The following is a 14,614-nucleotide window of genomic DNA, read 5'->3' as shown; positions in this document are numbered from 1 at the left end:
TGAGAAGCAGAGCGTAAGGCAAGAGGAGCCCTGTAACATGGATAGGTAATGGATACAGTTTTAGGCTGGGTTCACACTACGTATATTTCAGTCAGTATTGTGGGCCTCATATTGCAACCAAAACCAGGAGTGGATTAAAAACACAGAAAGGATCTGTTCACACAATGGTGAAATTGAGTGGATGGCCGCCATATAACAGTAAATAACGGCCATTATTCCAATATAACAGCCGTTGTTTTAAAATAACAGCAAATATTTGCCATTAAATGGCGGCCATCCACTGAATTTCACCATTGTGTGGACAGAGCCTTTCTGTGTTTTCAATCCACTCCTGGTTTTGGTTGCAATAAGAGGACCACAATACTGACTGAAATATACGTAGTGTGAACCCAGCCTAAGCAAGGGCTGCAAGGACATCAGTAAGGATTATCAGGCCGTGTAATAGGCCCAGTAAACGAGTGCAGATCGGTGCTCGCTTACAGTTATTATCGGCCCGTGTAATAGTACCCTTAGGGTAGGGGGTCCAAAAACACCAGCAACCTATTATAATCAGAAAAAAAACTATGATTGTGTTATTTCTTTGTGAGGATGAAGCTGCAGTTGCCTCTATGTCCGCCACCTACCAGAAACACACAGCACATGATACTAACATGGTACTAACATGGTCCCATCAGTCCGGGGATCACCCTAATGCGCTGGAGCGCTATCCCTGAAAAGCATTAGCCAACCAGCCAGGCTGACGCATCACCTTCCATTCTGTAATTATTCCAGGCTCTATAAATAAGCCATCAGCTATTACTGGAAGTCGGCTTTTCTTAGCTGCTGGGTGGGTTGTGCATCCAGAGGGAGAGGCGGTCATGCTGCTATCTGGCCGCTGCACACTGCTGCTGATGTGTTATTGTCAGAGAAAACGAGAAAACAGCAACGTCCCCGCAAAAACACCGCGACGTTCATAGAGCATTCTCTACAAAGAGAGCATCAAACTACAGAGCGGCCCATTCTCTTCATCAATATCCATCAGGCTCCGCATAGCCAAAAAAGACAATAAAACGTCCCTTCTGCTTACTGTGGGCTTTAATGGCTTCACAGTCAATGGTTAAAAGAAAAAAAAAAAAAAAGTTGAGTTTAGTTACATATAAAATATTCATGCAGTGTTATGGATTGGAGCCTTATAGAGGTTCTATGGTCTCATCTAGATCGGGGGGGGGGGGTTTGGGGGGGGAGACCAGGTTCCAGCAGTAATGTCCAAACCCTGATGGATTGTGCACACAGAAAAATACCAAGGAACAGCAACACTTTCAATGTTTTTTATTCTTTCAGATTTTGCTACAATGTGGATTTTGCGAATGATCAACGCTAAAAATAGGTTCAAATTCTATTAAACGACCAATGATTTCACATTGGTGATTTAATCGTTGTCTGCTATTACACTAAACAATTATCATTCAAATCCAAACGATTTTTCGAACGATAATCGTTCCATGTAAAACCACCCTAATGGTGCGTTTACACAGGCAGATTTATCTGACCAATTTCGGAAGCCAAAGTCAGGAATGGATTTAAAAAGACAGGGAATCTCAGTCTTTCCTTTATGACCTGCACCCTGTTTATAGTCTGTTCCTGGCTTTGGCTTAAAAAATCTGTCAGATAAATCTCTCTGTGTAAACGCACCATTAGCTGCAAACCCTGACTGACAACCAAGCAGGGTCAGGGATGGGAGAGGGTGCAGAGCAGCAATACATTAGGTTTTCCTAACCCCTGGAAGCACAGATGGTTATATGGAAGAAACCATGTGTCTCCTATGTAAGGATTATTAAAACTCCCAGCAACAGGATCTTGGAATCAGTTTAAATCCTCGTGGTCGTTTACTGAAACTGACTCAGAGCTGTGATAATAATCCGTTCCGTTGCACACCATCCATATATACAGACCACGCATGGAACCTGTGCATGAGGCCTAACACAGACTTTAAAGGAGAAGTTCGGTGAAAATTTTGCCCCCCAAAATTTATGTAGGACACATAACCCACTCTCATGACGGCTATGATGACGCTGGGAGATGCTGCTGCCACACTGACAGGCCGGGCAGGATACTGGAGGTGGGGCTGAGGAGACCAGGAGGAGCATCTCATCAGGGAAGAGGTAGGAGATATCTTTAAACTACTGTTTCTGGGCTTACCTCCTGGGCACAACTGACCATATCACAAATCAGGCAAAAATAATGGAAACTGGACGACCAACTAGGATAAGAACCGCTGCAGCGGATTCAGCGTGGTGGCGCAGATTGGGCGATATGTAACACCTGATCTAGCCTGTAAAGTGGTACATTCCCTTTAAGCTCTATACTCTAAATCTCTATAAACAGTTATTATTTAGATTGTAATTTAAGAAAGAAAAATAATCGACACCCACCCGACTTTGTATACAGTTTGCAGAGCTGTAAAGTCTTTGTGCTCAGTCTATTCAATCGCTATAATGCTGCCACCAATTGCTCAGAAGAAAAAACAGACAGTGGGAGTCAAAGAGCGGCAAAGAGCACCCTGGGACGGTGCAACACGACGGATGGAAAACAGGCATGACAAGAGCGGTGAAAATGTTATGTGGCAAATCCGGACCATGTGAACACACGCAGAAGGAGTGTTACCCAGTGTCTCACAGCTCTGTACTACACAACAACAGTCATCACCGAGCCGCCAATAGTCTCTGTATGGCAAGTATTATGGGGATACTCTCTCCTCATTCTTTCCAGGAGCGAACACTTTAGTAACATGGGACGCCCATGCTCCAATTTCTGATATGGAATCCAAAAGAGAAATCCCAGGCATACCGTGGCGTCCTAGTACATAAATATGATATTCTGAGCCAACCTGGTCATACATCTCATGGTATATACCTGCCTGGCACACGTTTCATTTCTCGGGGCTAAAAAAAAAAAAAAAGGCTATGTTTACACACTGTTATAATTTAGTGGATAGCCGCCATTTGATGGCAAATCATTACAGTTACTGTGAAGTGTCACTGTCGGTTCATTTTTTTGCAGTCCAGGCGATTTTAAGAAACTTTGTAGTTGGGTTTATTAGGCAAATATGCCGTTATCTGCATTCAAAAAGACTTTCCCCAGGTCCCAACCCCTCTCTTTCTCATCCACTGCTCATTATCAGGAAATCTCTTTTACATCAGTTGAGCCCTGTGTAACGTATGGAGAGGGGAGGGGGGAGGAAGCAGCAGAGAGCAGAGAACAAATTATTACACAGTAAGATCTGTGTGAAAGCCAGTATTCAGAGGTCAGAGAGGTCAGTGCTGACCTCAGAGGAGATAGCCCGGTGATGTAGCTGTAAATTAACTCTTTGTTGTCCTGTTTTGGTGCCTCTTCTCCCTCCTTCAGGCTGGGTTCACACTATGTATATATCAGGCTGTATTTGGTCCTCATGTCAGGTCCTCATAGCAACCAAAACCAGGAGTGGATTGAAAACCCAGAAAGGATCTGTTCACACAATGGTTAAATTGAGTGGATGGCCGCCATATAACAGTAAATAACGACCATTATTTCAATATAACAGCCGTTGTTTTAAAATAACAGCAAATATTTGCCATTAAATGGCGGCCATCCACTCAATTACAACATTATGTGAACAGATCCTTTCTGTGTTTTCAATCCACTCCTGGTTTTGGTTGCTATACAGCCTCAAATATACGTAGTGTGAACCCAGCCTTAAACTGTGTTCTCATGATAAAAATGCACTTTTCGGCTAATAAATCAAAATACAAAGTTTCTGAAAATCGCCCGTACTATTGGTTTCTGCAAAAAAATAAAATGTAAACGACAGTGACACTTTAACCCCTAGACGACCCAGGGCGTATAGTTACGCCCTGGAAGTCTGTCCCCAGACGACCTAGGGCGTAACTGTACGCCCTGGGTGTTTCTCCCGCTATGAAGCGTGCTCCGGAGCGGAGCGCGCTTCATAGCAGGTGGGGGACGGCTGCAATCAGCAGCCGGGACCCCACCGGTAATGACACGCTGCAGCGATCGCGCTGCCGCGTGTCATTGACTCCTTAAACGCCGCATTGCGGCGCGACCGCGGCGTTTAAGTGTTAGTGACAGGGGGAGTCACTGTGTGACTGCGGGGGTCACGATCGGTAAAACGGGCCGCCGGAGGTCTCTCACCTGCCTCCGTGCGGTCCGATCGGCAATCTGCTAAACTGAGCCTGCACAGGCAGGCTCAATGAGCAGATCGCCGATAACACTGATCAATGCTATGCCTATGCCATAGCATTCATCAGTGTAAAAATCCAAGTACTGGATGTAAAAGTCCCCCAAAGGGACTTCAAATGTGTAAAAAAAAAAAAAGTTAAAAACACTAACACACTACCCCAAAACCCCTCCCCCAATAAAAGTTGAAATCACCCCCCTTTCCCATTATATAAATAAAACATATTAAAATAAATAAACAAATAAACATATAATATACCGTAGTGTGCGTAATTGTCCGATCTATTAAAATATAACAAGCGTCATTGCGAACGGTAAATGGCGTGCACGAAAAGAGGGAAAAAAGTGCGCGGATTACCGATTTTATGTTACATTATATATAAAAAAAATGTTATAAAAAGTGATCAAAACGTCCGATCTTCACAAATATGGTATTAATAAAAACTAGAGATCATGGCGGAAAAAATGACACCTCATACAGCCTCATAGGGGAAAAAATAAAACCGTTATAAGCGTCACAATAGGCCCATTTTATTTATAATTAATTGCCAAAAAAAAGGATTTCATTTAAAAAATATATATAACATTAGAGAATCTGTGTAACCTGCATATGGTTGTGTTCGGACTGACCTATAGAGTAATAGTATCATGTCGCTGTTACCATATATTACATTACGTGGACACAGGAACCCCCCAAACGTTACCATATTGCATTCTTTTTTGCGATTTCACCAATTTATATCTTCATAAATAATATATTTGGGATTCCATCATACATGTTATGGTAAAATGAAAGACGCCATTACAAAGTACAACTATTCCTGTAACAAATAAGCCATTACATGGCCCTGTAGATAAAAAACTGAAAGTGCTAGAGCTCTTAGAAGGGGAGGAGGGAAAAATGGAAACACTAAGATCAAAATTTGCGCGGTCCACTGGGTCATTTTGGGCCTGGTCCTCTTAAAACAACCGCCATTGTTTTAAAACAACAGACCTTATTTGCCATTAAATGACGGCAATCAACTAAATTTAACAGTGAGAGAACATTTCAATCCACTCCTGTTTTTGGTTGAAAAATACTGAGTGGGAACATAGCCTAAGGCCATGGAGGGCCGGGATCCGTACTTTACATTGTGTGCCCAGTCGCTGTTCACTGAATAGAACTGTCAGTTTTCTGTGCGGCCCCATGGAATCCCGGCCGTAGTGTATACAGTGTGTTTACACTACGACCGTGGTTCCATAGACTGCAGTGTAATTGTTCACTGTCTTTAACCCCTAGACGACCCAGGACGTAGAGTTACGTCATGGAAGTCTGTCACCAGACTACCCTGGACGTAACTCTACGTCCTGGGTGTTTCTCCGGCTATGAAGCGCGCTCCGGAGCAGAGCGCGCTTCACAGCAGGTGGGGGTCGGCTGCAATCAGCAGCCGGGACCTCACCGGTAATGACATGCTGCAGCGATCGCGCTGCCGCGTGTCATTAACCCCTTAAACGCCAAAGCGCGACCGCGGCGTTTAAAGCGTAACTGTCATTTCAGGACCATTTTTCTGAAAACATTAAATATCAACAGTACAAGCGATTTTAAGAAACTCTAATAGGTTTTATGTACTAAAAGAGTTTCCTTCTGTACTGAAAAAGCAATCTCCCAGCCTCCCCCCTCACATCAAATGAAGCAGGATTTCTGTCTCCATTATGTGGCTATGGAGAGGGGAGGGGCTGTTAGGAGTGAGTGAGCACGGAGCAGTCCTGCACAGCACAACACCCTGCAATCTTCTCTCAGTAAGTTCATAGATAAGCACTGACCTTTCTGACACCTGAATTTAGCGTTTTAGGTGCCCAGAGAGTCTACAAACAGCTGACCTTCATGTCACCTCTTCCTGCTCCCTCATCTCCCTCAGCCCCTCCCCCCTTCATAGGCTTACAATGAAGAGAGCAGAGCCCGTCTTCACTGGCTTCTCTGTAATGAAGACGTGTTTGAAGTCGGGGGGGGGGGGGGGGGGGGGAGGCTGGGAGATTGCTTCTTGAGTACAGAAGGAGGCTTTTTTGGCTGATGAAACCTATTACAGAGTTTCTTAAAATCGCTTATACTACTGATTTCTGCAATAAAAAAAAACATGACAGTTACGCTTTAAGTATAAGTGACAGGGGGAGTCCCCTTTCACTTACCGATCGGGACCCCCGCAGTGTGACTGCGGGGGTCCCGAACGTTAAAACGGACTGCCGGAGGTCTCTCACCTGCCTCCGTGTGGTCCGATCGGCGATCTGCTGCACTGAGCCTGCACAGGCAGGCTCAATGAGCAGATCGCCGATAACACTGATCAATGCTATGCCTATGGCATAGCAATCATCAGTGTAGAAATCCAAGTAGTGAATGTAAAAGTCCCTCAAAGGGACTTCAAATGTGTAAAAAAAAAAAAGTTAAAAACACTATTACACTACCCCAAAACCCCTCCCCCAATAAAAGTTTAAATCACCCCCCCCTTCCCATTATATGAATAAAACATATAAAAATAAATAAATAAACATATAATATACCGTAGCGTGCGTAATTGTCCGATCTATTAAAGTATAACAAGCGTCATTGCGAACGGAGAATGGCGTAGACGAAAAGAGGGAAAAAAGTGCGCGGATTACCCATTTTATCCATTTTATGTTACATTATATATATTAAAAAATTCATAAAAAGCGATCTTCACAAATATGGTATTAATAAAAACTAGACATCATGGCGGAAAAAATGATGCCCCATACAGCCTCATAGGGGAAAAAATAAAACCGTTATAAGCGTCGCAATAGGGCCATTATATTATTAACTAATTGCCAAAAAAAGGATTTAATAAAAAAAATATATATAACATTAGAGAATCTGTGTAACCTGCATATGGTTGTGTTCGGACTGACCTATAGAATAATAATATCATGTCGCTTTTACCATATAGTGCATTACGTAGACACAGGAACCCCCCAAACGTTACCATATTGCATTCTTTTTTACGATTTCACCAATTTATATCTTCATAAATAATATATTTGGGATTCCGTCATACATGTTATGGTAAAATGAAAGACGCCATTACACAGTACAACTATTCCTGTAACAAATAAGCCATTACATGGCTTGTAGATAGAAAACTGAAAGTGCTGGAGCTCTTAGAAGGGGAGGAGGGAAAAACGAAAGCCGCAATGATCAAAATTTGCGCGGTCCACTGGGTCATTTTGGGCCTGGTCCTCAAAGGGTTAAACAACGGCATTTATTACAAACCAGCAACAAAGACCGCTGTTTAATGAAAAATACAATGTGTGATCTTGGCCATAGTCTGTAGTCTGGCCATCTCTGATGCTTTATACCCTGCACGTTTTTTTTGTTTTTTTTTTTCATTTTTTCATTATTTTCATTATTTGATTCCAGGATTTCCATTGAAGAATTGGGGGGAAAAGACCACCAGTAAAAATGCCAATTGCAAATAGACATGATGTTATAGATAACACTGCTGCTATGATATACGTCATCAAGAGCAATGATTGGGTAGAAGGTACACGTCAAAGTAACATCCACCTGAAAGCCACAACTAGTGATGAGCAGATCTGTCAAAACGCTCGGGTTATTCACCTTATCTGAACACTCAGCGTTTCATTCCCCGCAGCTGCAGAAGTTGGATACCGCCAAACGAAGTCCTGGTGGATACAGTCTATGGACTATGGCGTTTTCAACAGTGAGCATACGGATAACGTTGCTGAACCCAAACATTTGGAGAGATCCGCTCAGCACTAGCCAATATTTCCTAGCAGAACACGGCCCAGTGCGTCACATAGGGTCCCATAGCGTTTTGTCCTGCCATCTCTTCTCCAGATAAAGCCGTGCACACAAACTGCCCATCCACATAATGTAAAAGAAAAAGTGACACATCAGTCCAAAATATAATTTTCCATGGACGAGCTCTGTCCCTCACACCCCCATTATAGCACTATGAGCAGCAGACAGGGGTCAGCACCTATGTATCAGCAGCTGACTGTATATCTGCTGCCTAAGGCTGGGTTCACAATATGTTTTTTTCATCCGTTTTTCCCCAAAAAAAAATACTGATGCATTTGTGTGCATCCACTTTGATCCGTATTTCCATTGACTTCGATTTTAAAAAGAAAAATGGATCAAAACGTGTCCTTTTTTAACTTACACAAAAACTTGGTCAAACGGATGTACACAAATGCATCAGTTTTTTGTAAAAACTGATGAAAAAAAAAAAAAAAAAAAAAGGAGTATTGTTACCCCTGATAAATAAATAAAAAAAAAGAAATTTATATATATATATTACATACATACACACCAAAAATTCACACTACATATTGGTGTTACACAGTTTTGCACTATACACTGCGGCAGGCTCAGTCACTCTACGAGACCACACGCAGTCCGCCAGCAAGCAGTTTATTTCCCAGTAATATTCATCTATACTGCAGGAGGGTACAAAGTCCGGCTCTCATATAGTTCCAGTCACTTAGTGGCAGAATGATCCCAGCTGGACAAGGTTCAGTGTATGGAGGCGATATCTGCACCTCATCAGTCACACTCATTACAATATAAAATGTATAAAACATTAAATATAAAATGAAAATAAATACAATAATGTAATCAAATATAATAACAGGATCAGTGTGTGTCTATGTGTGTGGCTTCACTGCCCCAGTACAGGCTCTGGCTGTTCACACTGCATATAAATACATTTTATGGTTTGCTGTGTTTTTTTTTTTTTTTTACACCTTTGTTGCATTTATTCTTCAATATCGGTTCAGTTCACAAGAATAGAAAGTACAAAAACATAATAATCGGTGTTGCTGACACTTTATTACTAACCCCGGGGGGATCACATGGGCTATCTGTGCACTCTTATAATATTATATATAGATCCGCAGCACTTTACATACATTGGGACATTCTCCATTCTTCTCTGTTACACAACCCGATCTTTCCGGAAAGAATACTGTTCACTAGATATAAGAAGAATACATAGATGTGGATGATCTATAGGTGTCTCCTCCATGTTTCTAAGCTGTCACCATATCTGCCCCTTCTTATAGCTGCCACCATACCCCAACCAGGACAGGTGCACTATGTATGACACGTCCTGGGGTATCTGCATGCTCTTCCCCTGCCCCGATGCGTCACGCGTGTATCTTCCCCTGCCCCGGTGCGTCACGCGTGTATCTTCCCCTGCCCCGGTGCGTCACGCGTGTATCTTCCCCTGCCCCGGTGCGTCACGCGTGTATCTTCCCCTGCCCCGGTGCGTCACGCGTGTATCTTCCCCTGCCCCGGTGCGTCACGCGTGTATCTTCCCCTGCCCCGGTGCGTCACGCGTGTATCTTCCCCTGCCCCGGTGCGTCACGCGTGTATCTTCCCCTGCCCCGGTGCGTCACGCGTGTATCTTCCCCTGCCCCGGTGCGTCACGCGTGTATCTTCCCCTGCCCCGGTGCGTCACGCGTGTATCTTCCCCTGCCCCGGTGCGTCACGCGTGTATCTTCCCCTGCCCCGGTGTGTCACGCGTGTATCTTCCCCTGCCCCGGTACGTCACGCGTGTATCTTCCCCTGCCCCGGTACGTCACGCGTGTACCTTCCCCCAGGCACAATATCCTAATGCTGAAATCAAAATGAGCTCATTCTGTCACAGAGAGTCAGCGCCTGACAACCTGAACAGATGCCGCAGATTTCTAGAGAAGGAGGCCGACTATTAGGAGCGCTCATCATTAGGAGAGAGAAGAGCACCTGCTCTCCCAGAGCTCAGTACAAAGGCCTCAGCCGGGAGCCTCCATGTGTGCTGATCCCCACACAATGGCTCATCGGGAGCATCACAGGGGCAGATACATACACTCATCATACAGCCATCAGTGCCAAAGCGTTCACTGTCATCACTCACCATAGGGATCATCACTCACCACAGGGTTCCCAGTCATCACTTGCCATAAAGATCCCAGTCATCACTCACCATAGGGATCATCACTCACCACAGGGTTCCCAGTCATCACTCGCCATAGGGATCCCAGTCATCACTCGCCATAGGGATCCCAGTCATCACTCGCCATAGGGATCCCAGTCATCACTCGCCATAGGGATCCCAGTCATCACTCCCCATAGCGATCCCAGTCCTCACTCCCCATAGCGATCCCAGTCCTCACTCCCCATAGGGTTCCCAGTCATCACGCCCCATAGGGATCCCAGTCATCACTTCTATAGGCAGCTGTATGCTATCCTGTACCAATGTCACCTTAGTGCAGGAGAGACCATGCTGACCTGTGTAATATCAGCAATAACAGCAGCTTATATAGATCACAGTCCCAGGAGATGTATACATGATATGGGGAATAGATCAGGAATCTTATGATCTGCGTGGTCTATGTGATCTCCTGTATATTATTGGGGGGCTCCCTCCTCATATGATCAGTGTGATCTCCTGTGTATTATTGGGGGTCCCTCTTCCCACATGATCTATGTGATATGTATATTATTGGCAGTCCCTCTCTTCATATGATGTGTAACCTGTATATTATTGGTGGACCCCTTCTATGATCTCCTGTATATTCTTGGGGTCCCTCTTCCCATATGTGTGATCTCCTGTATTTTATTGGGGGATCCCTCTCCTCATATGATCTGTATATTATTGGGGGTCCCTTTCCTCATATGATCTGTATATTATGGGGGTCCCTCTCCTCATATGATCTGTATATTAGGGGGTCCCTCTTTAGTATATTCTGTATATTATTGGGGTCACCTTTTTTCTATCATCTGTATATTATAGGGGTCCCCCTTCTATCATCTGTAAATTATTTGAGGTCCCCCTTCTCCTATGATCTGTATATTATAGGGGTCCCCCTTCTTCTATGATCTGTATATTATGGGGGTCCCCCTTCTATGATCTGTATATTATGGGGTCCCCCTTCTACGATCTGTATATTATGGGGGCCCTCTTCTCCTATGATCTGTATATTATGGGGTCCCTCTTCTATGATCTCCTATATATTATGGGGTCCCCCTTCTATGATCTATATATTATGGGGCCCCCCCTATCTTGTATATTATAGGGTCCCCCTTCTTTGATCTCCTGTATATTATGGGGGTCCCCTTCTCCTATATATTATGGGATCCCTCTTCTATGATCTCCTGTATATTATGGGGGTCCCCTTCTCCTATAATCTGTATATTATGAGGGCCCCCTTCTATACATTATGGGTCCCCCTTCTATCATCTGTATATTGTGGGGGTCCCCCTTCTATCATCTCCTGTATATTATGGGGATCCCTCTTCTATGATCTCCTGTATATTATGGGGGTCCCCTTCTCCTATAATCTGTATATTATGCGGCCCCCTTCTCCTATACATTATGGGTCCCCCTTCTATCATCTCCTGTATATTGTGGGGGTCCCCTTCTCCTATATATTATGGGGTTCCCCTTCTATGATCTCCTGTATTTTATGGGGGTCGCCTTCTATATATTATGGGATCCCTCTTCTATGATCTCCTGTATTTTATGGGGGCCCCCTTCTCCTATATATTATGGGGTCCCTCTTCTATGATCTGTATATTATGGGGCCCCCTTCTCCTGTATATTATGGGCCCCCCCTTCTCCTGTATATTATGGGGGCCCCCTTCTCCTATGATCTGTATATTATGCCCCCTTCTCCTATGAGGTGTATATTATGGGGGTCCCCCTTCTATGATCTGTATATTATGGGGGTCCCCCTTCTCCTATGATCTGTATATTATGGTGCCCCCCCTTCTCCTATGAGCTGTATATTATTGGGGCCCCCCTTCTATGATCTCCTATATATTATGGGGGCCCCCTTCTCCTATGATCTGTATATTATGCCCCCTTCTCCTATGAGGTGTATATTATGGGGGTCCCCCTTCTATGATCTGTATATTATGGGGGTCCCCCTTCTCCTATGATCTGTATATTATGGTGCCCCCCCCCTTCTCCTATGAGCTGTATATTATTGGGGCCCCCTTCTCCTATGATCTGTATATTATGCCCCCTTCTCCTATGAGGTGTATATTATGGGGGTCCCCCTTCTCCTGTATATTATGGGGGGCCCCTTCTCCAGTGTATTATGGGGGTTCCCCCTTCTATGAGGTGTATATTATGGGGGTCCCCCTTCTCCTGTATATTATGGGGGTCCCCCTTCTCCTATGAGGTGTATATTATGGGGGTCCCCCTTCTCCTGTATATTATGGGGGCCCCCTTGTGTATATTATGGGGTCCCCCTTCTCCTATGATCTGTATATTATGGGGGTCCCCCTTTCATGATCTGTATATTATGGGGGCACCCTTCTCCTATGATTTGTATATTATGGGCCCCCCTTCTCCTATGAGGTGTATATTATGGGGGTCCCCCTTCTGTATATTATGGGGGCCCCCTTCTGTATATTATGGGGGCCCCCTTCTGTATTATTATGGGGGTCCCCCTTCTCCTATGATCCATATATTATGGGGGACCCCTTTTATGATCTGAATATTATGCCCCCCCCCTTCTCCTGTATATTATGGGCCCCCCTTCTCCTATGAGGTGTATATTATGGGGGTCCCCCTTCTGTATATTATGGGGGCCCCTTTCTCGTATATATTATGGGGGCCCCCTTCTATGATCTGTATAATATGGGGGTCCCCCTTCTCCTGTATATTATGGGGGCCCCCTTCTCCTGTATATTATGGGGGCCCCCTTCTCCTGTATATTATGGGGGCCCCCTTCTCCTGTATATTATGGGGGCCCCCTTCTCCTGTATATTATGGGGGCCCCCTTCTCCTGTATATTATGGGGGCCCCCTTCTCCTGTATATTATGGGGGCCCCCTTCTCCTGTATATTATGGGGGCCCCCTTCTCCTGTATATTATGGGGGCCCCCTTCTCCTGTATATTATGGGGGCCCCCTTCTCCTGTATATTATGGGGGCCCCCTTCTCCTGTATATTATGGGGGCCCCCTTCTCCTGTATATTATGGGGGCCCCCTTCTCCTGTATATTATGGGGGCCCCCTTCTCCTGTATATTATGGGGGCCCCCTTCTCCTGTATATTATGGGGGCCCCCTTCTGTATATTATGGGGGCCCTCCTTCTGTATATTATGGGGCCCCCCTTCTCCTGTATATTATGGGGGCCCCCTTCTCCTGTATATTATGGGGGCCCCCTTCTCCTGTATAATATGGGGTCCCCCCTTCTCCTGTATATTATGGGGCCCCCCTTCTCCTGTATATTATGGGGCCCCCCTTCTCCTGTATATTATGGGGGCCCCCTTCTCCTGTATATTATGGGGGCCCCCCTTCTCCTGTATATTATGGGGGCCCCCCTTCTCCTGTATATTATGGGGGCCCCCCTTCTCCTGTATAATATGGGGGGCCCCCATCTCACATGCCCCCTGACTATGGACAGTCTGCTATCCCGGTATGTCGCGATATGACAGTCTGTGACACGATAACCCCCCCCCCCCCCCCCCCCGGCGGATGAGGCGCCCCCGTTACCTCCAGCTCCGTGTCCCCGGCCTCCGACACCCCGATCTCGCTCGGTAGTTCGGCCAAATCGGTGACCCGAATGAGCCCGTCATGTAAGAAGATGGTCTCCTCCTTCACCGAGAGCCACTGGGCCGAATCCCCGGCCGCCACCGAGCCCATGTCTTGCTGTGGTCAGCCCGCGGGCCGCTCCCTCATCCCCTGCCCGTCACTCACACCCGGTGACCCGCAGCATCACACACGGTGCAGGGTGGGGCAGCCGCCGCTCAGCTCCTCCGCCCGGGACCCCCGCGGCCAGGCAGGGGACCGATGAAGACCTCCGAGCTACCGGCTGCAAGGACACTGCACCGGGAGCCCTCCGTAACACACACACCGGTGACCGGGACCGCAGCAGCAGCGGCACAGCTGTCACAGAGACGCCATATTGGCTGGAGAGGCGATCCCGGCGTGCACCGCGCTGCCTCTACCTGCTGCTGCTGCTGCTGCTGCTGAGAGCGGCCGGGGAGGGGGGGGCAGCCGCCGTGTGAGGGGAGAGGTGAGGGCAGCGGTGAGGGCAGCCGCCGTGTGAGGGGAGAGGTGAGGGCAGGGCCGGGGAGAGGTGAGGGCACCGGCCGGGGAGGGGGGCAGCCGCCGTGTGAGGGGAGAGGTGAGGGCAGAGGTGAGTGCAGAGGTGAGGGCAGGGCCGGGGAGAGGTGAGGGCACCGGCCGGGGAGGGGGGCAGCCGCCGTGTGAGGGGAGATGTGAGGGCACCGGCCGGGGAGGGGGGCAGCCGCCGTGTGAGGGGAGATGTGAGGGCACCGGCCGGGGAGGGGGGGGCAGCCGCCGTGTGAGGGGAGATGTGAGGGCAGAGGTGAGGGCAGGGCCGGGGAGAGGTGAGGGCAGCCGCCGTGTGAGGGGAGAGGTGAGGGCAGGGCCGG

General features: G+C 46.7%; 1 protein-coding gene across 2 annotated transcripts in view; it reads right to left on the bottom strand.

The window, feature by feature from the left end:
• The window catches only part of HECTD4 (HECT domain E3 ubiquitin protein ligase 4), a 139,610-nt gene extending 125,444 nt beyond the window's left edge, over window positions 1-14,166 (bottom strand). For both annotated transcript variants that reach the window (XM_069960760.1, XM_069960761.1), the window contains exon 1: window positions 13,710-14,166. In XM_069960760.1, the coding sequence (XP_069816861.1) occupies window positions 13,710-13,859 (150 nt within the window). In that variant the 5' untranslated portion in view covers window positions 13,860-14,166. The remainder of the gene's footprint in view (window positions 1-13,709) is intronic.
• Between the last annotated feature and the right edge of the window lie 448 nt (window positions 14,167-14,614).

The sequence above is a fragment of the Dendropsophus ebraccatus genome, chromosome 3 (assembly GCF_027789765.1).
Source record: "Dendropsophus ebraccatus isolate aDenEbr1 chromosome 3, aDenEbr1.pat, whole genome shotgun sequence".
Classification (NCBI taxonomy): Eukaryota; Metazoa; Chordata; class Amphibia; order Anura; family Hylidae; genus Dendropsophus; species Dendropsophus ebraccatus.
Note: the sequence above shows the minus strand (reverse complement) of the source record. Positions and strands in the feature narration are given on the sequence as shown.